Genomic DNA, 25,594 nt, shown 5'->3' on the forward strand with positions numbered 1-25,594 from the left:
AATGACATCACAAGGAACTCGTAGTGACCATACCGAGTCTTGAAAGCAGTCTTTGGGATATCTGATTCCCGAATCTTCAATTGATAATAGCCTGAACGTAAGTCAATCTTGGAAAACACTCTATCACCTTGTAACTGATCAAATAGGTTATCAATACGAGGCAATGGATACTTGTTCTTCACTGTAACTTTGTTCAACTGGCGATAATCAATGCACATATGCATAGAACTATCCTTCTTCCTCACAAATAAGACTGGGGCACCCCAAGGTGATACACTAGGCCGAATGAAGCCCTTATCAAGCAATTCCTCTAACTGTTCCTTCAACTCTTTCAACTCAGGAGGAGCTATACATAATGGAGGAATAGAGATGGGCTGAGTGTCCGACAACAAATCAATACCAAAATTGATACCCTGTCGGGCGGCATGCCCGGAAGATCAGCTAGAAATATATATGGATAATCCCTCACTATCGGAACTGACTCAACGGTAGAAGTATCGATATTGACATCTTTCATATAAGTTAGATATGTGTCAATCCCCTTCTTTACCATTCGTTGAGCCTTAAGAAATGAAATAACTCTGCTAGGAGTATACTCTAAGGTATCTCTCCACTCTAACTGCGGTAATCCTGGCATAGCCAGAATCACGGTCTTGGCGTGACAATCAAGAATAACATAATGGGGCGACAACCAATCCATGCCCAAAATAATATCAAAGCCTACCATACCGAGCAATAATAAATTGGCTTTGGTATCAAAACCACTAAGAACAACCAAACACGACCGATACACACGATCAACAATAATAGAATCTCCCACAGGTGTAGGCATATAAAGAGGAGAACTCAAATATCATGGGATACACCCAAATACAGAGCAAAATAAGATGACACATAGGAATAAGTGGAGCCTGGATCAAATAAAACTGACGCATCTATATGACAGACCAGAACAATACCTGTAATGATAGAGTCGAATGCAACTGCCTCCGTACAAGCATGAAGAGCATAATATCTGGCCTGGCCTCCTCCTCTAGGGCGACCTCTACCTGCCCGACCTCCACCTCGAGCTGGCTGAGCAGGTGGGGTGGGAGACGGTGCTGTAATCACAGCCTGGGGACCCGGTGGAGCACGTGGTGCCTAAGTAGTCTATAGAGGTGCACCCCTCCTAAGTCTATGGCAATCCCTCGCCATATGGTGAGTATCGCCACACTCAAAACAAGCTCTCGAAGGGTGTGACTGTTGTGGCTAGCTCGAGCCAGGTTAGCTGGACTGACCATTAAAAGCACCCCATGTAGGAGGTACACTAGACAATGGCAGTGCATAATAAGGATCACGGGGCCTAGGAGTGGCCGGAATACTATTGGCGGCTAGAAGTGCTGAATGAACAGGGCGACTCACATAGACCCTACCATGACCATCTGCCATAAGGGCACGAGTACCACTATAAGTACCAGACTCTCGATACCTCTTGTCCTCTCTCTCCCGAATCAACATACCTTTCAATCTCCTAACAATCCCCACTACCTGCTAGTATGAGATGTCCATCTCCAACTCTCGGGCCATGCTAAATCTAATATTGGGGTTGAGCTACCCTCTCTCGAACTGTAGCAACCAAGGCTGGTGCATGCCTAGCCAAATCACTAAAGCGAACTGCATTCTCTAACACAGTCATAAAACTCTGGCGCAACTGCTCAAACTCTACGCGCCATGCATATCTAAGACTCTGGGGAACATACTCTCTCAAGATCATATCTGAGAACTGAGTCCAAGTGAGTGAAGCTGACTCAGGCAGACTACCCAACTCATAAGCACACCAACCCTAATAGGCCGATCCTCTAAGCTGGAACTTAGTAAAAGAAACCCCACTCGACACTGCTACACCTATAGTATGGAGGATATGGTGGCACTTCTCAAGAAAACTCAGGGCATCCTCTGACTACAAACCACTGAAAGTACGAGGGTGGTACTTTCTTGTACCTCTCGAGCCTGAGCTACTCCTCATTCAAAACTGATGCCCTACCCTCGGGCCGAACTGGGGCTACCGGCTGCACTGGTATGACCTCTGGAACTGAGTCGACCTGAACCCACTGCTCTGGGGTGTGGGCGGCAGGAGTCTGTGCTCCATCCCCGGCCTGAGATGTGGCAGGAGCAAGTGGGGTCAACCCTGCATGAGCCAAAGTGCCAAACATGCTCAGAAACTGTGCAAGGGTCTCCTGAAGAGCTGGTGCAGTAACAGGCGTCTCGGGTTCCTATGTTACGACTGAAGCTAATGGTGGCTACTCTGTAGCAGCACGTGCAGGTGCCTTGGCTGCACCACATGGACGTCCTCGGCCTCTACCCTGGCCCAGGTCTCAGCGGGGGCGCGGGTGCCTGGTCATCTGATCCGGCTGTACGTGTCCTCACCATCTCTAAGAGAATAGAATATAGAAGTTTAAAATTCCAAAGTCAACAATTTCGCACGACAAGGAATCAAAATAAGTGAAATTTTCCTAACAGTTATATAGTCTCTCGAAGATAAGTATAGACGTCTCTATACCGATCCACGAGACTCTACTAAACCTGCTTGTGACTCATAACACCTATGAACCTATAGCTTTGATACCAACTTTTCACGACCCAAATCTTCCTCTGTAAGATATCTTGACAGCACCTAGTCTCTACGACTAGGTAAGCCTAACAATTGCGGAATAACTGAAACAATAACAAAATTTAACAACTAAACTCCAAAAGATAACTCTATAGCTGAAAAATGTCGCTCGATATGTACAAGTAAAACCAGCAAATTTGAGTATAAACAACTCCCAAATACCCGGTAATCACAAGCCACAAGCTATAAGGATAAACTCTAACTATCTTTATACATCGGTGTTTAGGAAAAGTAAGAAGAAACAACATAAGGGTTAGCGAGGGACTTTGAAGTCTGCGGACGCTGGCAAATATACCTTGAAGTCTTCGAAAGTCGCAGCAAATACTCGTGACTAATAGCGGGGCTGGTAGTAGGTACCTGAGTCTGCACACAAAACATGTGCAGAAGAGTAGCATAAGTACAATACAACGGTACCCAGTAAGTGCCAAGCCTAACCTCGGTAGAGTAGTGACGAGGTCAGGCCAGGGCCCTACTGGTATATAATAAATAAGGCAGAAGGTATAGTAATATAATGAAAGAGTGAGAATTTAACAACGAGAAATACATAAAGAAAACAATACAACACATAGGGATAAACAACAGGGGAGCTCCCAAGATACTGTCTCGTAGTCCCAAAAGTAAATATGCACAGGGAGTTCCCGAGGTACCGCCTCGTAGTCCTAAAATTAAATACTCGAAATCGATGGCAACAACAATTACAACAATAAATTATACAGTTTAAGACTAAATACAAGTCAAGGAAAAAGCAGAAAAATTAACTAAGCATGATGTACAGATTTCAAATAAGCAACTAAAACACGTAGAGATGCGATAATAGGCTAAACGAGATAACTACACATGATGGTATAACTCATTTAAGATGTAACATGTTACTGCTCAGTAAAAATCGAATTTTACAATAATTAGCCCATGTATGCACTCGTCACCTCGCGTACACGACACCCACATATCATAGAAGTATCACAACAGTACCAAATCCTAAGGGGATTCCCCCCACAAGGTTAGGCAAGCCACTTACCTCGAACCAAGCTCAATCAATTAGTAAGAATGCTTTTTCCACGACTTTCCGACTCCGAATGGCCCAAATCTAGCCAAAGCAATTATATACCATAAATGTAACTATAAAAACCCAATCTAATTAATGAAATCAAGGTTTTAGCAAGAAATTAGAAAATCGCCCCAAAAAGTCGACCCAGGCTCACATCTCGGAATAAGGTAAAAGTCACAAAATACGGACACCCATTCAACCACGAGTTCACTCGTACCAAAATTACTCAAATCCGATACAAAAATCTCAATCAAAATCCAAAATATTGGTTGAAGAACTTTTTCACTTTTTCCCCAAATTTCTCAACCCAAATCTTAAATTAGTAGATGAAATTGATGATAGATCAGTGGAATATAACCAAAAGCGGGTCAAGAATCATTACCTAATAGTTGACTCCGAAAATCCCTCAAAATCTCGCCTAAATTTGAGCTCTCTATCTCAAGTTATGAAGAAAATGACAAACCCTCGATTTTGAAATGTTTATAGTTTGCCCAGATGTTCATACTACGTTATAGCGGAAGTTCCCATGCGATCGCGTAGAACAAATTTCAACAGCTTAAAAACATACTATACGAACACGGATATCTGGCCGCGAATGCGGAGGGAACCTCACCCAAAGCAACGCGATCGCGTGCACCACTACGCGACCGCATAGAACAAGCACCACTACCGAGTCCCTCCCTTTCTTCACTGCAAACGCGGCACAAGCGACACGTCCACGATTCACTAGGCCAGCAAGTTTCGCGATCGCGGATGAACACTTGTGATCACATTGAACAAAAAGTGACTGCCATAACTCAAGGCTTTGGATCGCGTCCCCTCTTACATGACCGCATAAGAGGAAACCAACAATTGAAACATCAGAAATTCTGCAATTTCAACAACACCAATCCTTGTCAGTTAACCACCCGGAATCCACCCGAGGTCCCTAGGACTTCAACCAAACCTACCAACAAATCCTAAAACATCATACGAACTTAGTCGAGCCCTCAAATCACATCAAGCAACAACAAAAATACGAATCGCACTCCAATTCAAGCTTAACGAACTTTGAAACTCCAAACTTCTACAACCGATACTGAAACCTATCAAAACACGTCCGATTGACCTCAAATTTTGCACACAAGTCATATTTAACATTCCAAGCCTACTCCAACTTGTAAAATAGGAATCCGGCCCCGATATCAAAAAGTCCACTCCCGGTCAAACTTCCCAAAATTTATCTTTCGCCATTTCAAACCAAATTCAGCTACAGACCTCCAAATCATAATTCAGATGTGCTCTTCAGTCACTAATTACCCAACAGAGATAACGTAACTGAAGAAACTCCATTCTGGAGTCGTTTTCGCATAGTTCCAACTATAGTTAAATTCCTAGAACTTCCGCTTCTACTTTAGGGACTAAGTGTCTCATTTCACTCCAAAACCAAAACCAAAACCTCCCGGCAAGCTACATAAGCATAAAATGATATAGCGGAGGCAGTAGATAGGGGATCGAGGCTATTATTCTCAAAACGACCGGCCGGATTGTTACATCTGGATTACCAAATACCTATTTTACCCTCTAAATTATAAACATTTATTTTTTTAAATTTTTTAATATTATGATTTCCCCTTTTTAATTTATATTATGGACTTACCTATAGAATAAATAAATTTTATTTATAAATTAAAAAATAAAAAGTATTAAGGCAGATATAATGCTGGAATAACAAAATAATGAGCATGGTAAAAAAATTAATTAGATAATTTGTTCGTAAAAATAATTGTAGTATTAAAAACAAAAATTCAAAAAATTATTTAAACAATTTAGAATGAAAGAAAATAAAGATTGTAAAATATATATTCCATGCACGTAATATAAAAATAATTATTTGAATAAATGTATTTTTTCAAGAATATAAAATTTATATTATAAAAATACCTTTATTTAAATAAGTATTTTTATATTACGTGCATGGAATATATATTTTACAATCTTTATTTTCTTTCATTCTGAATTATGTTAATAAAATTTTGAATTTTTTTGTTAATACTAAAATTATTACGAACAAATTATTCTAATTAAGTTTTTTACTATGCTCATTATTTTGTTATTCCAGCATTATATATGCTTAAATATTTTTTATTTTTTAATTTATAAATAAAATTTATTTATTATATAGGTAAGTCCATAATATAAATTAAAAAGAAAAAAAATTATAATATTAAAAAGTTAAAAAAATAAAAAGAAGATAAACCATTTAAGTAATGGACTCTAATTTCGAGTCATATAGAAAATGAATAATATTTGAGTGGCCTTCTGAGTGCTTAGTGACGTTGTCGTTACAAAAGAAAGAAAAATGACTTTAGGAGATAATTTAGGATAATTGAGTGAACATTTGAGTAATGAACTCTTACCATTTTCAAATAATTAAATCCGGATAAAAATATTTGACTACCATAATTTAGCGGCTAAAATACCATTTATAAGAACATCAAGGGTTAATAGAAAAATAACATAGGTCACTGTGTCTCATCATACATAGGGTTAGAAGTTTTTTTTTTTTTTTTAACACTACCCACGAGCTCTTTCCCCAAAGGTTTTGGGTTTTCTCGTTTTTCTTTTTTCCTTTCCTCTGCCATGAAATGAATTAGATTTCCCGGAAAACCCCATCCAATCAGCAGATAGCATTTTCCTATTATTTAATCTCTTCATTATTTATAAATAATCTAGGAATTCCTCTCGAATTATTTAGGGATTTGGTGAAATAATGGGTAGTGGAGATGGAGAAGATGATCGGACGTTTAGGGTTAATAATTTTACTGCCGAAGGATTCTCGAAGCTTCGGGAACGAGTTAAGGATAAACTCAAGGAGTTCATGGGTGACTACACTGATGATACTCTCGTGGTATGGTTTATTTTTAGGGCTTAGAACAAATAATATTGGATTACGACACATTGTGCTTAAAAATGTTGAAAATTTTGGGCGTGAAGTTGTTGTTATTGTAGTGAAGAGTATTAAAAGTTTAATTTTGTTGTAGTACTGAGTTCTGGATTAATTTCAGCATTTGTTTCACCAGCATTTACTTTTTATTGAGTTGGTGCAAGTTTCTTATGTTGCCGTTGCTGCCATAAACTAATTGGATTGCGTGAAGTGTTGAACTGCTCACATATATTTGATTTTGTAACTTTCTTATTCTGATTTATGGTTTAAATATCAGTTTACAAAAGATACTGATTGTTAATAACATATATTAACTGTTTATTTTTTCCTGCTATACACAAACCTTAGTTATTGACTTCTATGCAAAAGCTCCAATTTTACCAGATGTTCCCTGAGGGGCTTGTATCAAATTTTATGTTCTCTCATACTAATGCCTGCTTTATCTATGATGTCCTTGCAAGATGGTTGGTGTCATGTAGTGAACACCCATTCCCAGTTTCTATATAAAAGGAGCTTTTACTTCTTTTCTTGGAACCAGACCACTCTCCTATATTCTGGCTTGGAACTTTAAGTGTTCTTTGTATTAAAGTACAGTATTGATGCAATGTCAACTTGCACAAGAATTGTTATTGGACTGTATTTTACATATCGATTTCTCATGTACTATGTTATTTGAATTTTGTTGTTATTCTGAATTTAGCAACAACAAATATTGATATATCTCATAGCAATGCAGGTGGAGGATCACATGGTTTGTTCGTTTAGATCCATGTATTTTTCTTTTGCCCATGATGTATGATCATCCTTGCTCTTTGATTTATTATATTGATCCGTGCATCTTTTGGAGCCTCATTTTAGTTGTATCAGATTCTTGTATGACATTAGACTTTGAGTCTAGCTACCACACATATTTTGTTGATGTGGTGTTCCTTATGGGTCATATTTCTCCTTAAAATTTATAATGCTAATTTTCTGCTATGCACCTGCAGGAATATGTTATAGTCTTGTTAAAAAATGGAAGGCAGAAAGAAGAAGCAAGAAATGAATTGAATGTTTTTCTTGGAGAAGACAGTGACTCATTTGTTGCTTGGTAATATAATAGCCATATTGCAGTTACAGTATTTGTTCCGTGCTAAGTATTATTTTACCATTCTGATTCTTGTTAGTGTTGTGTAGGCTGTGGGATCACCTGGGATCAAATATAGGTCTTTATGTGCAGCAAAAGGATCCTGATACAGGAGGAGGAACAAAAAACGAACTTACTAGCGCAGAGCCGGCTGCAAAGAATGATTTGCACCACCTGGACTCTGATGCTGATAAAGTGAAATCAAACAAATCTAGAAGCCGCCGAAGGGAGTGGAAAGGACTGGTTGCTATTGAACACCCTACTCTACATAGTTCTTTAGCAGACAGCACTTCTATGGAGGAGGAAGCTCATCAAAAAGTTGGTCATTCAAAGCGATCCCTCTCCCCCCAGCCAGAACTTCAGAGAAAAAGAGACCGACCTGAAGAAAGGCCGAAAAAGGTTTCTAGAATTTCTGTGCACTGCTTTGTTTTGAGAATTGAGAGAGTGCTACTGAATTGTGATATTACCATGGAGTTCTTAATTGAATAGTTTGAAATTGTCGTGTTTTCAAGCCCTGTGCCGAACTTTGACTTTTTGATCAACTTTTCCGTCCCAAATGTGCATGTCTAATCTAACTGTTTCCTTTAGTTAATGCTTGTGTTTATCTCTTACAGTGAACTACTATTGTTAGACGTTTTACTTGTCAGTCTGGGCATAATTAAACATAGAGCTGTTTTTGCACATATGTCATAGTGCACATATCTACATGGTGATGTTCGCCACTTTTTCTCTTTCGGGCTTGATAATGCTCTCTTCTTTTCTCATTGTTTGGGGTGGGGGTGAGGGAGGTGAAGGAGTATTTACTTGAATAGATGCTGAGGGTTCCATTTTCTATTGTATTAAGTGATGCAAAGTAACAAGCTGCTTTTTACTTTATGGAAGAACCGGAAATGCAGTTAAGACTCGCCCTTTTCATGTGTTTTATGGAGTGGTTGGTTTATTGAGCTGGCTTTGCTAGTGTCCTTTAGTTATCATGTTATTCGGTCTTGGGTTCCATGGACAAAATTACTTTTTCTGTCCTTTTTTGGACTGTTTCTCCACTCCCTTGTCTTTCGATTGTAACTGGAGACGACGATGTGGGTGATGAAAATATCTTTTGATTCAATTGAATTTGAGTATAGGTGGTGGGTATATTAAGTTTGACGTGCAAAATAATTTGAATCACATTCCATTTAATGCGAGTTTATTCTTGAAAGCAGTTAAGCCCATAACATCTTCCACCCATTTATCACGTCAGAAAAGAAAGCTTTCAAGATTGTTGATTTCAAATGTTTTGAAATGAGATATGTTTTTAGCATGCCTGGACCCCGTTGATAATGCCATTTGCAAAATCACTTTTCTCCAAGCACCCAAGGATGAGCCTAGTGGTCATTGAAGTGGTTGCAAACCTTAGAGACCAGGATTCAAATCCCAGTAGAGTAAAAAACACACACAAGGTGATTACCCGTCTAAGTCTTGGTGGGCAGAGTTAGCGGGTATCAGCGCTGGTAGGAGGTAACAAGTACCCGGGAGAATAATTGAGATGTGCGAGAGTTTGCCTGGACACCACCATAATTTAAAAAATCACGTTCCTCCTTTGCTAAAAAAAGATAAAAAGTAAAAATCACTTTCCGCAACATCTATACATTTGTTTTAACTGAGAGTCAAGTTATTTACAAGTGATGAATGTTTAATGCTTTTGTCGTTGTTGAGAGTACCTTTACTTGTGGGTGGATTACAAACGATAATAAGCTTGTGTCCTGGGTACTTTTTATTTAGTAGTTCTGTTAATTGGGACCATATAAAGGCTTGTTGGCAGCATCATTAGGGTAAATGTTTGATTTCTAGTTTTTTTTCCGTATTATGGTATGTATTATATTGCCATATTGACAGGATCGTGATCTCCCTTCCTCTGTGGGTGTGTGGGGGTCCTTTTTCTTCTTTAATTAGGTTTTCTTGTTTCTAGTATCATTTATCTTATGCTTTTCTCCTCCATGGTTTTTTTATTTCACTTTGGTGATTTTTCTTTTCTTCCTTCATAAGTTCAGGTTGGTTAAGTTCCCATGCCAATTTGAACAAAGTTATAAATGAATTACTGTATGTGATTTGCTCTGGTTGTGTCACGACGCTACTATCTTTTCAAAATTTCTGGAATGTTGTTGACTTTTAGTGTACTGCTACTTTTTACTTGTTGAAAGGGAGCCTTGGTGTAACTGGTAAAGTTGCCTCCATATGGCCAGGAGGTCACGGGTTCGAACCGTGGAAATAACCTATTGCAGAAATGCAGGGTAAGACCGCGTACAATAGACCCTTGTGGTCCGACCCTTCTCCAGACCCGCGCATAGTGGGAGCTTAGTGTACTGGGCTGCTACTTTTTGCTTGTTGCTATTAATTATAGTCTTTCTAATGTTATTGTATTTTTAGTGCTAACATTACTTTTTAGTGCTTTTTTATATTATTTTGCTGTTATTGCTGTACATAGACAGACTCCCTATCATATAATACAATATACTCTCTCCGGTTCACAATAAGTGATCAGTTTCCTTTTAGCACGCCCATTAAAAAAATGCTAAATCATATACAAAAATACCTAGTATGAGTAAACTACCCTTATTAAATATTAGTCACATAGTTATAGTGAGGAGTGAGAAAACTTTTTAGGGATATGCACATAAGGATAAAAGAGTAAAAACAAATTGAATTTTTTCTTGATTACCTAACTGGACACTTATTTTGAACCAAAATGAAAAAGTAAACTGGTCACTTATTGTGAACCAGAGGGAGTAAATCATGGTTACGCTTTTTTTTTTGTATAAGAGAAATGTGGATAGCTTTATTGAATAAGGATTGAGTAAGGTGATTGCAAGATGAATTGCATAAAAACTGAATCAAGTTCAGTACTAGAGTTTTTTCTAATCTACTTTAAAAGAGCAAGAGAAAATGATGTTTTATCTAGTTTTGTATCTCAATGAAACTATTCCACCAACCGTGCTCTAGAAGTTATTCCGTACAAGTCCGTCTTCGCTCCTTCTTAGCAATTGTTGTATCCTTTTGTTTTGCGGTTGGGTGGTGCTAGTTGGGAGAACCAAGATTTCCAATTGTATGATGATTTTGGATTGGATTGTTGATGGAATGAACTTGCTTTGAGTAGTCCTCTCGAATTTTTATTTTCAAATCGCTACTTCAGGTAATCTCTTTGATTAAATTATTTGCTTTTGATAGAGGGAAGGCATTCGTCAACCAGCAATTGCTGCTACTCGAAGGCTGCTGCAATTTGCAGTAAGAGATGCCGTGGCTACTTCTAGGCCATCCAATTCCAATCTAGAATCCTCACCTTCACTAAAGCGTCTTCGCTCTGTGGTCTCTACATCTGTGGAGGACTCATCTCTTCAAGAACGCCCACAGAGGATACGATCGGTTGCAAGAGCACCAAATGCCATGGCCACCGCTATAAGAGCCGTTGCAGAAGCTGCAAAAGATGTGGCGAAAGTTAGATCGTCGGCTAATGTGTTTGACAGGCTGGGTCGTGCTACTGGCGCTCTCGATCCTTCAAGCAGATTGGAAGAATCTGATCAAGCTGTTGCCAAAGATGTACAAGATCAATCTTTTGCTGATGCCTCAACTTACCTTCACAGAAGTAATTATAGAGGAAAGCATATTGGGAAGTCTACGTTGAACGATGATACTGCAGTGCTTTATGATTCAGCATTGGATGAAGAAGCTGATCATGGTATCAGCATTGTGAATAAAGGGGCTATAGATGCCTCGAGAACTGGTGCACGTTTTAAAAACATAGGCGAGACTCCACTTGTAGTCGAGTATGGTGTTACTGACAATGCCAATGATATTTTGCACAAGTCACAGAAGGACCAAGATCGACCAATATTTGCTCCTGGTGCTCCTCACCAGCCAATGAATGTTACATTAAATGTGAATACCTGGAAATCACCTCAGTATCAGGAGGCAAGACAAGCATTGGAGATAGAGAATCAGAGATCTACACAGAGCAGCGAAGGCTTGGCCAGCGAACCTGACATGCTGTTGACAAAAGAAAGCACTAATCCTATTGCAGTTACTAATGGAAATGTAAACATCTATAATCTGTTATGAATCATTATGGTTGAATCTTTGTAGTCTTTAGAAAATACTTAAACAATATGCTCTTTGCTAGGTGAAACCATATGCGGACACACAGAAGGAATCTCAAAAGATGGCTTCTATTAATCAGGGTGAGTTTGATCATCTCTAGTTCTGTGTGTTTCTACTTTCTAGGCATGGCAAAAGCATACTGAAATTATTTTTAGATAAATAATAAGATTAATTAGGGCATTGTCAATCTAATATTAGGATTGGGTTTAGGGTTTATTGCTTTCATTATGCGTTGCGCTTGCCGTGTAATACTCTAACTCATGTGTGAGGTGAAGTACTATCAATTGCTCTATTCACTGCGTTAATATATGTTTAGTACTCCCTTTCTGCAATGCCCCAGTGCCATCTTTGTTTCTTTATCTTATGTGTAGGTCATTTTCTGGTATGTCAGGTTTGTATTCTACTGGTCCACCTACAGAAGATGCTGATTCACGGACCATCTTTGTCAACAATGTAAGTTTCTGTCAATTAACTGTTGGTGCTTATTCACTAGATATATCCTTTATTGCTTAATTGCTGAAAAGTATTTATTTTGTCTCCTTTGTTTTAGGTTCATTTTGCTGCTACAAAGGATAGTCTTTCTCGGCACTTCAATAAATTTGGGGAAGTGCTTAAAGTGATCATCCTGACTGATGCAGCAACTGGGCAACCCAAAGGGTCAGTTATTGTTTTCATCATTTTTATCAATCTTTTATCTGAAATTATTGAGTGCTGAAGTCTAAACATATAACATAAACAGGTCAGCTTACGTAGAGTTCATGAGAAAAGAATCCGCAGAGAATGCTTTATCTCTTGATGGAACATCGTTCATGTCCCGCATTCTGAAGGTATGTTTCCAAAAACTGATGATAATAATTGTCATAAGTTGGTGCATTGGTTTTGTCTTGACTGCAGTGTGATGTAACAGTTCCCTCTTTTTTCCACTTTATAGTTTTTATTTTTGGACCTTTAACACTCCCTTCAAGTCTTTCTCAGTTATTTCTTCAGCTACAAGTTCACTGGTTTTCCTAGTGATGACCAGCATTCTAATTTGGTTGGGTTGAAAGTGGATTGTGTAAAAATGGTAACCACTCTTCCATATAGCTTAAGCTAATAAGTAAGATAAAAGAGGTTGATCTGTTCCGTGCAGTTTCAGTTTACTGTTGAGTGCTGAAAGTCAGCAGATATGATGGTGCACTCCGAAGCCTTCTGCCAGAGCTGCAGGATGTTAATGCTATATAACGTTTGAGTTTCTCAAAGATGAGTAAAAGCTCACTTTTCCAAAATTATCACCTTCAACAAGGAAATTTGTCATGAATTTTATTACAATATAAGAAACATCACACATCTGGCATCCGAGGGTGTGATGTAGCGGTCAATGGAGTGGATGAGAACCATGGGAGAATAGGGATCAAATCCCAACCGAGACAAAAACATTAGGTTTTCTTCCCATTTGCCTAAGTCTTGGGTGCCTCCGACTTATATTGTGTGCTGATGGGATGTTTAGCAGGTAATTGTGGAAACGAGGTGCGCATAAGCTGGCTCGAATACCAGTGTATTAAAAAGACGAACAGACATCTGACCATCACCTAAAAATTAACTACTAAAACAGAGGGAGTATGGATATATGCAAATACATTCAGTAGCCGCTGCAGGCACTTTTCAGCAATATGCGTGGGATGCAAGCACCGCCAAGAAGTATGTCTGCAGTATAAATCAACAATGCTTAGTACTAATAAAGACATAAAATAAACGATGCTTAGCGAATGACAGGAAGATTATGAGTTGTGCATACTTATAACTTTTCATCTTTATTTTTTTTATAAAATTATTTTTTGATAACGGTGGTGTCCGGTCAAGCTTGCACGGCAGCTTGACTATTCCACAAGGTACGTGCTACTTCCCACCAGGACATGTACCAACCAAGGCTTAGATAGATGGGAAGAAATCACCTAGTATATTTTGTCTCTGCTGGAATTTTAACCCTACTAGTCTGCAAGGCTCACTCATTCATTGACCACTATTCCATACCCTTGGGTGCATAACTTTTCATCTTTATTTTAGTTGGGATGTATACAAAGTGTGTGAAAGTGGTTTGGAGGTCTTGCTGGGTCACTTTTGTGGAGAATTCTTAAATTCTTGTTAATATTTTGGTTTGGAATTCAAGTAAAAATGTGTTGGGTCTTAGGGAGCATTAATTCTCGTAATAATAAGTTGCTAACACGAAAAAACACTGCAATAAAACAAAACACTTCTTAAATTTTATGTGCGATTCTTACTGCAACCTTCTGTGTAATGATGATTACTTACTAGGGAAAGACAGAAGTGGTAACTCCAGGAAAGGCACATAGAGGCTTAGTTTCATAAGTGTATCACGTATCTAATTTTGGATTATTGTATTGCTTTCCTGTTTTTCTTTTTTATTTTTTGTTTTTTTGGGGGGTTGGAGAGCTACAGTATAGCATTAAGAATGTGTACGTACAAAGATAGCGGGTGTGCAAATGCATGAACCGCAGTTATGATGATGCACTGACCCCATAGCGAGTTAAGAGTTGCATTCCTTTATTCTGGAAACAATACTCTGGTTATTTGGAATGGTAAATCTTGTGATTCAATCTGTTATCCATTCTTTTTCAGTTTGTTGTTTGATCTATTTCTAAGATCAATTCAACATAAGAACACTGTAATTCCAACAGTCTTTTTGTTAGTAGCTTTGCTGCTTTAAGCATTTCAGACACTCTAATTTGAGATAGTACTTTTTAATCAAGGTTTTCCTAAAGTACATGATGTAGGATATACTACTCCCGGCAAATTACATTTTAATGTTGAATTGTGAACCAGAGACTACAAAACAAGTATTGTAATGATTTGGGCCTGAATGACCTGAATGGTTCTAGAGAATTCATATGGTTGACTCAACTTGTTTGCAATTGAGTATTTGATTGATCGACTGTTTAACAACAGACTCGTTCCAGTTCCACGATTCAAGGCCTTTTTGAAATTACTGGCATCCAAATGGAGGCCAAGTGGCTTCTTAGATCTTCACTTGTTTTGGAGAATTTTTCCAGTGTAAAGAACCTTTCGAGGGGAAACACACACACGAACCGGTTTTAAATTTATTTAAGGAAAACATAGTCAGTGATTGGAGTGTCAGGATTCACCTACATTCCACTCACTAAGATTTTAAAAAAAGAAAAGAAGAGGGTCCACTCCCATTATGTTGAGAACTGAGAAGAATATGGTGTACCTACTCTCATTGCCAACAGTAGCTAGAATCTTTTGGCAATCTGTTACGATTTGCTAAAGTGTCCTCTTCACCATGTGATGTGAATTGTATAACTAACTTGATGCCCCACCCCATGAGTTGGGGAAATTTGAAGAATGGGAAGAAGCCCCTATTCTTTTAGCAATTTATGCTTCTAACTGCAAAATAGTCGTTTGTTTCTAGATTCTTTTTGGTGTACTCATGAGGCCCCTATTTGTATAGAGGATTGGGCCTCTTTTGTTGAGAACCATATTTTGGTGTAGGTTCTCTTCTTTTGTATGCGGGTTGTTAATAAAATTATTTACTTTATCTAAAAGAAATCGTTGGGAAGGCTCCTTCTCTTTGGCAACTGAAGTATCAGGATAAACTGTTCCTGAACTTCTTGGTTGTGCAAGTTTGGGGGTGGGTGGGTGGGTGGGGGTGGTAGTCGTTTCTACATCTCTTTTTTTGAGGGACCTCTCTGTTCATTTAAGCACCAAGTATTGTTCTTTTCTGCAGGTTGTGAGGAAAAGCTCTGCTACTCCTGAAGCAGCATCTGTCACTGTATGGCCTCGTGTTACAAGGGCTGGTCCTTTTGCAGTTTCTAGATTTGGCCGGGTTCCTTTTCCTAGAGGCATTCCCACTTTGTACAGGTCCCGGCTCCCAGTCAGGCCTGGTGCTAGAAGTATGCAATGGAAGCGTGATGCTCAGCCCACATCGGCTGAGAATTCTGGTTTGTTAACACCCTCAAGTAATGCAGTTCCTTCTCCTATTCCTCGGAGTATGACATATGTACGAGCAGAATCTAAGATTAATGGAGATTCTAGTACGGCTTAGTTAATTATAGAAGTTTCCCCAGTCCTATCTCTCTGAGAGTCCAGCTCTTTGTGGGATTGGTTGAAGTCCAACAGACATACTTAGCATTGTACATGATTGCTTCATCTGGTGCATCAGTCAAGATAGGGTATATGTGCACGTAATCATGAACAGATTGTTACTGGTTTTGCTTTTAGTGTTCTTTCCATATAGTTGGGCGGAAAAGACTTATGGTAAATGTTGTGGGACTGGGTTTTTGAAGTAATTATTATCAGATTGTTGGGTCCAGGTATCTGAAGAGTTATTGTCAAGTTCGAGCTGGAATCTGTGAATAGGTGGAATGGTGGATGGGTTGTTTTTTGGATTAGAGACATTTGAAATTTCATTCTTGATAAGGAAAAAAGAAAGAAAAAAAGTTTAGAAGAGGAAAAAGGTGAAAAAGCGAAGTGTGCTGTCTTAACTGCATTTTACATTTCTTCTTTTGGTCCAATAATATGCTTCCTAATGAGATCTGCAATCAGTGCGAATTTAGTTGATGATTTTGCATTATTGTTAACAGAGCTTCCAAAAGAATGCAGAGCCTGTAAAGGACATTGTTACTGTATCATTCTGTAATTTGCTTTGGCCAACAAATTCATGTATCTATAATTTTGTATTCAAGGGAATATCTGCCGCGGGGGGAAGAAACGGTGAATTTGTTTGGTCAAAGTAACAATAATAGCTGATGGAAAAGAAAACAAAAGTGAGATACAGTTGTGTGTTTGTGTGTTTTCGTACTACGTAACAGTTTTGTGGTCAAGACCATAGTCACAACTATAATGATTTCTGGAATTCCTCTTGAAAAATACTGAAGGTGATCCAACACACAATTCTGGAAATTCCTCTTGAATATATATATATATATATATATTTTTTTTTATAGCTAATATTTCGGTGTTATCGGATTGTAATATATCGTTGTTATCGGACTGTATTCGCGCTACTGTATTCATGAATACAGTCGCGGAATTTGCCAAATAAGTAGGGAATCCAGCTCTTTAATAACGAAAAGAGGACTAATTAGTGTGTATCACTCCTAATTTAACTCAACTAAATTAGTTCTACAAAATTTCGTTGCTAGCGCAACTATATTAATACAGTGAGGTAATTAGCCTAAAAAATACGAATTACAACTATTTAATTTTGTATTCAATGTATTCGCACGACTGTATTTATAAATATGGTGCGGTAATCCGCCTAAAAAATAGTGATAATGTGTGTTTAATAACGGAAAGTGCAATATTGAATTGTATTCAATTTCGCTATATTGAATTAAGTTGTATTCAAACAACAAAAAATCAAGAAATATGGTGTATACCGTTCTATTCGATTCTACTGTATACATTGTATTCAATTCACTGATATTCATTATTCACTATTATACATTGTATTTAATTCACCGTATTCAATTCGACTATATCCAAATAACAAAAAATCACAAAAATAGTGATATTTGGCTGTATTAAAAAAACACACACACCTTCAAAATATATAAATACATGCAAAAATATAATGTATAAATGTATTTATACAAACATATGTATTTGTACAGAATACAATGTATTTGTATCATTGTATGTAACTCAATAACAAAGAAGAGAAGAAAGTTCACCGAAGATGGCGTTTTGCGGCCAAGCAAAATACTGTATATATTGTATTAAAACTGAAAATGAAGACGAACAAAATCCCGCCCTCAAATCTTCTCCAACGACTCTGCTTCAGATTTTCAAAAGCTCAATTCGTAGCCATGGCCAGATCTGTTCGCCTACTCCCTCTTTGTTTCAGATCTGTTCGCCTACTCCCTCTTTGTTTCAGATCTACTCTCTTTGCTTCAAATAGTCCACCATCGCCACCAAAAATGGTTGCTACGACGGCTGCCTTGATAGAGAAGGGAGAGAGATTTGAGGGAGAAAAGAGAGGATTGAGAATCTTGTTGATAGAGAGAGATAAAAGAACATAACTGGCATATTTCTTACCTCAATGGTAGGAAATAAAATAAATACACGTTTTGCTATAAAATAGAAAAGGTAGCTATAAGTAATAATATTTTAAAATTATTTTAGTTTATACTCCCCCATTCACTTTTACTTGTCTACTATTGGCTTTGCACACCCCTTAACAAATAATAAATAAAGTGCATAATTTACCATGACACCCATCTTAATTGGTGTACAATCTTAATGGATTTGAAAAATGATTTGGAATGAGTAATTAATACTAAGGGCAAAACATAAAAAATAAATTATTTTTCTCTGTGAAAAGTGACAAGTAAAAATAAAAATTTATTTATGGAATACTTGACAAGTACTCCGCTCGTTCACTTTTAATTGTCAAGTATCCTAAAAATAAATTTCATTTACACTTGTCACTTTTCGCATTTCAAGAGAAAAATAATTTATTTTTTATGTTTTGCCCTTAGTATTAATTTCTCATTCCAAATCATTTTTCAAATCCATTAAGACTATACACCAATTAATATGAGTATCATGGTAAATTATACACTTTATTTATTATTTCCTAAGGGGTGTGCAAAGTCAATAGTGAACAAGTAAAAGTGAACGAAGGGAGTAAAAGTGAGGGGGGGGGGATCAATAAATAGGGTGTAATAGTTTGCTATAGGAGGTAACATTTTCATTTTTCAATACACATCTTGATTGAAGCCACGTGTCCCTATGGAAATTAAATGACTCGATTTCATCCGTTTCCTCCACCCGTCTAAAAGTATTTCTCTCTTCCCAAACAAAAAAGATTATAGAATCCAAATTAAAAAGAGTTAACTACAGTCAAACCTCTTTATAACAACATCATTTGTTTCGAAATTTTTCGGCTTTCATAGCAAATGGCTGTTATACACCTATAACAACATTTGACATTTAAATATTTTTTGGCTGTTATAGATAGAACTTATCCAGAAATCAATTATTTTTTATTTTCTAATGTTACATGTAAAAGATAAGAAAATTCTTTAAATTTAAAATCTCAGAAGATATGCATTTCACTAGGTATATATTGAAGAAGGCTAATACATTATTAATAAATTCATTAACTAAACGTACAAAGATTTAAACTCTAAGACACATAATTTAAAGCTACTGCGAAATTAAATTCTTTCAAGATTGATGGAAGAATTTTATAATTGTAGCTGTTTCGTAGATTTCATTCTCCTAATACCGATATAACACTTGAATTGACAAAGACTCGTGTCCAAATTTTTAACAAAAAGGTATCTAATGAAAAATATATCATATGCAGATCTTCAAATCTTGTGTCTTATGCAAGATAGAAACTTTTTTCAATGGAAAAGATCGTGTGCATATTTTTAGAATTGTTATTAGTAATCTTAAAGATTCTATATAGCTGTTATAGAGGGATAATATTACAAAGAACGTTCTATTATAAATACAGTTGTTGCTGTTATAGGTAAAAAGCTGTTATAAAGAGGTAAAATATAACTTAAAAAATCGGTTCTAAGAAAAACTTGGCTTTTATAGTGAATGGATGTTATTGTATTGGGGAAAATAAATATTACACGAGGAATTAATTATGTGGCTGACATGGTAAGACACGTGGATCATTAGAAAATTGACAGCTGGAGAAAAGTACTTAAAGAGATGTGAGTCTTAATAGGTACGAGCAAAACGTCTAAAAGACAAGAAGAAACGGTTGCTCGAGTCTCTTAGTAATTTGAAGAGACACCGGTGGAATGAATCAAGACAGTAAAAAGTACAAATTCGTTGGTCTTCAATTAATGAGCATGAATGATTGGAAACGTTATAGAATCTTCACGAAACAGTTACGATTGACAATTATAATGTTTTATTAATGTCATTAAAAGCTCATAATGACTTGATCACAAAGGGGAAAAGACGTTGTACTTAGAAATGGCTATATAAGAAAGAGAAATGTCATTTGTATGGATATGTTCTGATTATTACTGGAATATACTTATTTACTTTTGCTTTATATTTATTGCTTTGCTATTTCATACTTTAATTTTCCTTTCTTATTGCAAAGATATTCCTTTTCTTGATTATCAGTAACCCGAGTACTTCTAAAAATAGGCTTTGGCCTAAATTCCTATTTTCTGGTTAAACAAATTGGTTCCATTACCGGGAACCTGATAATCTTTTCACTTTCCAAATCAATTCTTCTGCCAAGAAATCATGTCGAACGTTAATGACAATAACCAACAAAACCTACAAAACCAACAAAATCAACAACATCAGTTGAATAAGCAAAATCAACAAGGAGATGGAACTCCAATCCCTGCACCACGAAAATCTCCTCAACAATCTCGAGAAGGGACACCTGACAGATCTGAATCGAATATGAATGACCAACATGAGAACGATCAAACTATTGATGCAACATTGAAGTAATTAATCGCCGAACAAGTCAACAATGCTCTTCAAGCTTTTGTCAATAGGTTGCCAACTGTACCACCAACACCACCTCCAAACAACACCGCAACCATAGATAATCCACTCTCGGGAGTCGCTAATTCAGGCAACAAAGGAGCTCTCAGCGAATCTCGCGATGGAGAGTCAGGTATTCCAGTTAATTCTGATTTACAAAGTTTAGTACTAACTTTGCAGAAACAACTCAAGAAGCAGAACGATCGCATAGAGCAGATACCTGGTGTGCCACCTATAATCAAATGAGTAGATATGGAAAAATATTCTCAACAACCTTGGACGCCAAGTGCCGCTCCTTTTCCTATTTCAAAAACGTTTAAGATGCCCAATATCCCAAAGTACGATGGGACAACTGATCCACAAGATCACATAACTGCATTTACAACTGGCGTGAAGGGCAACGACTTGTCCAAGCAAGAGATTGAATCAGTATTGGTCAAAAAATTTGGTGAAACACTCACGAAGGGAGAACTGACATGATATTATCTTTTACCTGAAAATTCCATTGATTCTTTTGCTGAGCTTGCAGATTCATTTATAAAATCACACTCGGGAGCTCAAAAAGTTAAAAAAGGATGCAAAATAAAATAAGGAGATACAGAGCTACTCATGGTATTCGTAGACAGGTTCCAGCGTGAAAGGATGATGTTGCCACGTGTACCTGACAATTGGGCGGCTATGGCATTTGCCAGTAATTTAAATGAAAAAAGCTTGGAAGCCATGAGGAGACTCAAATAGAGCTTACGAGAATTTCCCACAACAACTTGGAATGATGCTTACAACAGGTACACCACGAAGCTGCGCATAGAAAAAGACACTATCACTCAGTAGGTAAGTTCAAAACGGCTAGAAACTGAAAAAGGTCCGGTAAGAACCTTATATGGGACCACAAGGAAGGGATTCACGTTCAAAACAAGAAAACCCAAGGTATGAATCAAGATAAAAGGACAGAGATTCGGATTTGTCATCTCGGTTCGGGAAGGAGCGAGACACGCGATACAATGACAGAAGTTCAAAGGGGAAAATTGGAGGTTACAGTTTTAATGTTAGCACGTTCGAGTTGGTAGTTGTTTTAAGAAGCATGGGAGATAAAGTGCGATGGCCAAAAGAAATGAGATCGAACCCAAACAGGAGAAACCTCAATTTTTGGTGCGGGTTTCACAACGATCACGGTCACAAAAGAGCAGATTGCAGATTGCTACAAGGTGAATTAGAGCACCTATTAAAACAAGGTTACTTAACCGAATTGTTTAGTGAGAAGGGTAATCAAGCATATATGAAGAATAGGTAGGAGCCACCGAAACCTCCATCACCAAAGAGAATAATTAATGTCATAAGTGGAGGGGAGGAGGTCAATGACGTAACATATACGACAACAAAGAAGGTGTCAAAAATCACAGTACCCACGGGAAGCGAGTTCATCAAGTTTTGGAAGAAGATAGTATAACATTTGATGATGCAAACACATATGGCGTGTTGATCCCAAACAATGATGCACTAGTAATATCTTTACTTGTACATGATACTAACGTAAAATGAGTTTTGATTGATCCAGGTAGTTCTATAAATATCATTCTTCTAAGAGTGGTAAACGAGATGCAAGCTGATGATAAATTGGTACCCAAAGCACGGACCTTGTCTGGTTTTGACAACTCGAGCGTTGTAACAAAGGGGAGATAATACTCACCACATTCGCAGAAGGAGTAGTCAAAGATACCAAATTTCAAGTGATAGATATGGACATGGCGTACAATATGATTCTTGGTAGACCGTGGATTCACGAGATGGATACTGTTCCGTCTACCCTACATCAGATTATCAAGTTCCCTTCATAGTGGGAAATAAGACAAATCCGTGGTGATCAACAAGCTTCCCGAAGCATTAACTCAGTGACAGATTCAAGTGCAAAAAATGACGTTGCAAATGAAAAATAGCAATTACAGAATTCAGTTGAAGATCTAGCAACACCAACCTCAACTGTAGATAGACAAACGAATGTAGACATAAGGCCTGATACTATTCAAGAACCAAAAGAAAATGAAAACATCAAAACAACAATCGAGGAACTGGAAGCTCTAGTGTTATTTGTACATTGGCCGGACAGAAAAGTCTACATCGGAACCAACCTCAGCCCGGAGATGAAAAGTAAGTTAATTGAATTTTTAAAATCTAACACAGATTGCTTTGCTTGGTCGCATTCAGATATGATAGGTATACTGCCGGAGGTAATGACCCATAAGCTAAATGAAGATCCAATGTATCCACCTGTCAAACAAAATAAAAGGAAGCAAGGATCCTCCAAGAACCAGTGATTTAGGATGAGGTTCAAAAGCTCTTAAAAATTGGGTCTATCCGCGAGGTAAAATATCCTAATTGGCTAGCTAATACTATAGTGGTGCCCAAAAAGAATGGTAAGTGGCGAGTTTGTGTAGACTATACTGATTTGAATAAAGCTTGCCCTAAAGATTCTTTTCCATTACCACACATAGATAAACTAATTGATGCTACTGCAGGATATGAATTGTTAAGTTTTTTAGATGCCTATTCAGGATATAATCAAATAAAAATGGATCCTTTAGATGAGGAAAAAACCTCATTTAATACAGACAGGGGGACTTACTGTTATAAAGTTATGTCGTTTGGCCTAAAGAATGCATCAGCCACATACCAAAGGTTAGTAACTAAGATGTTTCAAGAACATCTGGGAAAAACCATGGAGGTTTATATCGATAATATGCTAGTCAAATCACAACAGGCAGGGGATCATATTCAACATCTGTCAGGTACATTTCAGATTCTCCGCAAATTCAATATGAAGTTAAATCCCGAGAAATGTGCATTTGGCGTGTCGTCAGATAAGTTCTTAGGTTTCCATGTTTCTAACCGTAGAATTGAAGTAAATTCCATGCAGATTAAAGCTATTGAAGAAATACCGGATATACTTACGAGCAAAAAAGAGGTGCAGAGGTTAACATGTAGGATAGCAGCGTTGGGAAGATTTATTTCTAAATCTTTAGAGAAAAGCTTTAAGTTTTTTTCAGTTTTGAAAAAGCAAAGTCAATTTGAATGGACTGAAGAATGTCAACAAGCACTCAAAAATTTAATGGCATACTTGTCAAACCCACCGTTGCTGGCTAAACCAAAGGATGGAGAAAAGCTACTCATCTACCTTGCTGTTTCAGAAGTGGCGGTAAGTGCCGTATTAGTTCGAGAGGAGAGAGGTAAACAAACTCCGATTTATTATGTTAGCAAAACTTTATTGGATGCTGAAACTCAATATCCTTATTTAGAAAAACTTGCTTTGGCATTAATTATGGCATCTAGAAAATTAAGACCTTATTTTCAATGTTATCCTATCTCTGCAGTAACTACCTACCCCTTACGTAATATATTGCATAAGCAAGAATTATCAGGTAGGTTAGCCAAATGGGCTATAGGACTAAGTGAATATGACATTATATATCAACCTAGAAATTGTCACGACCCAATTCCCGAACCTGGTCGTGATGGCGCCTCTCATGAAGACAAGGCCAACCATTCAACCCAATTCATCCTTTTAAGACAATTAATTAACACAATTATAGTATAAACATGGTTTAATAATATCCAATAGCGGAAATTATAGATAAAATACGGAAATCCAACCCAACTCAGCCCTAACCGGGGTGTCACAAGTCATGAGCTACTACAGAGTTTACTAAAATTCTACAAAGTATGGAATTATGAACAAAGTCTGAAGATATCATAAATAACAGAAGATAAGGGAGAAAACGGGTCTGCGAACGACATGCAGCTACCTCGATAACTCTGATGAAAACTGAACAGCAGAAAACTCGCTCTATGCCTTAGGAATACCTGTACCTGCACACATGGTGCAGAGAGTAATGTGAGTACTTCGACCCAGTGAGTAATAAATATAAATAATGACTGAAGGTAAGAAAACACGTTAAGGAACACAACATTCTATACAGAAGCAGTGAAATTATTTAAAATAACAATTCAGTGAAACATCATGTGAAATTTCTTTTAAACCAGTAAAACAGGTAATTTGACAATAAAATGACGAGTAGAAATCTGCCCCTCGGGCTCAATATCAAAACAACAAGTAGAAATCTGCCCCTCGGGCTCAGTATCAAAATAATAAGTAGAAATCTGCCCCTCGGGCTCAGTATCAATATAATAATTAGAAATCTGCCCCTCGGGCTCAGTATCAAAATAATAAGTAGAAATTTGTCCCTCGGGCTCAGTATCAAAATAATAATTAGAAATCTGCCCCTCGGGCTCAGTATCAAAATAATAAGTAGAAATCTGCCCCTTGGGCTCAGTATCTCAGAACAGTATCAGTCCCTCAGGCTCAAAACAGTATAAAACAACTAGTCAATGAAATAAGAGCACATAATTATTATGGCAGATAATGCAAATAAAGAATAAATGCATGAGTGCAATGCAATGCATATGACGGTACCCTCTGGTACCCACTGCGGCGTGCAGCCCGAGCCATCCATAATTATTTATCATCGACGACGCTCACTAGGGGTGTGTACAGACTCCGGAGGGGCTCCTACAGCCCAAGCGCAATATCAAGCCATCTCGTGGAATCAAATCTAGGCCCTCGGCCTCATATCAATCTCAGTATAATCACCCAGGCTCTCAGCCTCAATATCAATGTAATCAACCAGGCTCTCGGCCTCAATATCAATGTAATCAACCAGGCTCTCGGCCTCAATATCAATATAACACTGCTGCAGCGCGCAGCCCGATCCATGCTCAGTCCAGAAATCATCATAAGCCCCTTGGGCATTTGTAAACAGTAGTTCTCAGCCCGAAATATCATTTAGAAATATCATTTAAGTTTTCAAATCTTAGAAAGATGGCTGAGTTTGCAAAACAGTATTTAAAACCTTGGACTGAGGTCAAATGATATGCAAAATATGCGAAAGCAGTGATATCAATCCCTGAAGGATTCAAATAATTGGTAAGAAGCCTACAATTGGAAACATGACTGAGGATATAAATTCTTTAACAAAATAAGTGAAGAAAACCAGTCAAAAATCCCTTAAGGGTTCTACAGGTCGGCACAAGGCCCCAAGCATGGCAACAAGCCCAATTCACAATAATAAAGTATACGTCTCAACCAAAAATGTAGTAAAATATCTCTCGGGACGGACCAAGTCACAATCCCCAACGGTGCTCTACCCCACGCTCGTTATCCGGCGTGCAAGT

General features: G+C 37.6%; 1 protein-coding gene across 1 annotated transcript; it reads left to right on the forward strand.

Annotated features, from left to right (window-relative positions):
• Positions 1-6,192: 6,192 nt before the first annotated feature.
• Positions 6,193-16,804, forward strand: LOC107820553 (uncharacterized). The gene is made up of 9 exons (XM_016646855.2): positions 6,193-6,588; positions 7,614-7,714; positions 7,801-8,149; positions 10,952-11,815; positions 11,901-11,958; positions 12,270-12,331; positions 12,429-12,535; positions 12,618-12,705; positions 15,621-16,804. Exons 1-9 carry the CDS (start codon positions 6,451-6,453, stop codon positions 15,936-15,938), a joined length of 2,085 nt encoding a protein of 694 aa, XP_016502341.1. The 5' UTR covers positions 6,193-6,450; the 3' UTR covers positions 15,939-16,804.
• Positions 16,805-25,594: the final 8,790 nt, after the last annotated feature.

The sequence above is a fragment of the Nicotiana tabacum genome, chromosome 22 (genome assembly GCF_000715075.1).
Source record: "Nicotiana tabacum cultivar K326 chromosome 22, ASM71507v2, whole genome shotgun sequence".
In the NCBI taxonomy this organism is placed as follows: Eukaryota; Viridiplantae; Streptophyta; class Magnoliopsida; order Solanales; family Solanaceae; genus Nicotiana; species Nicotiana tabacum.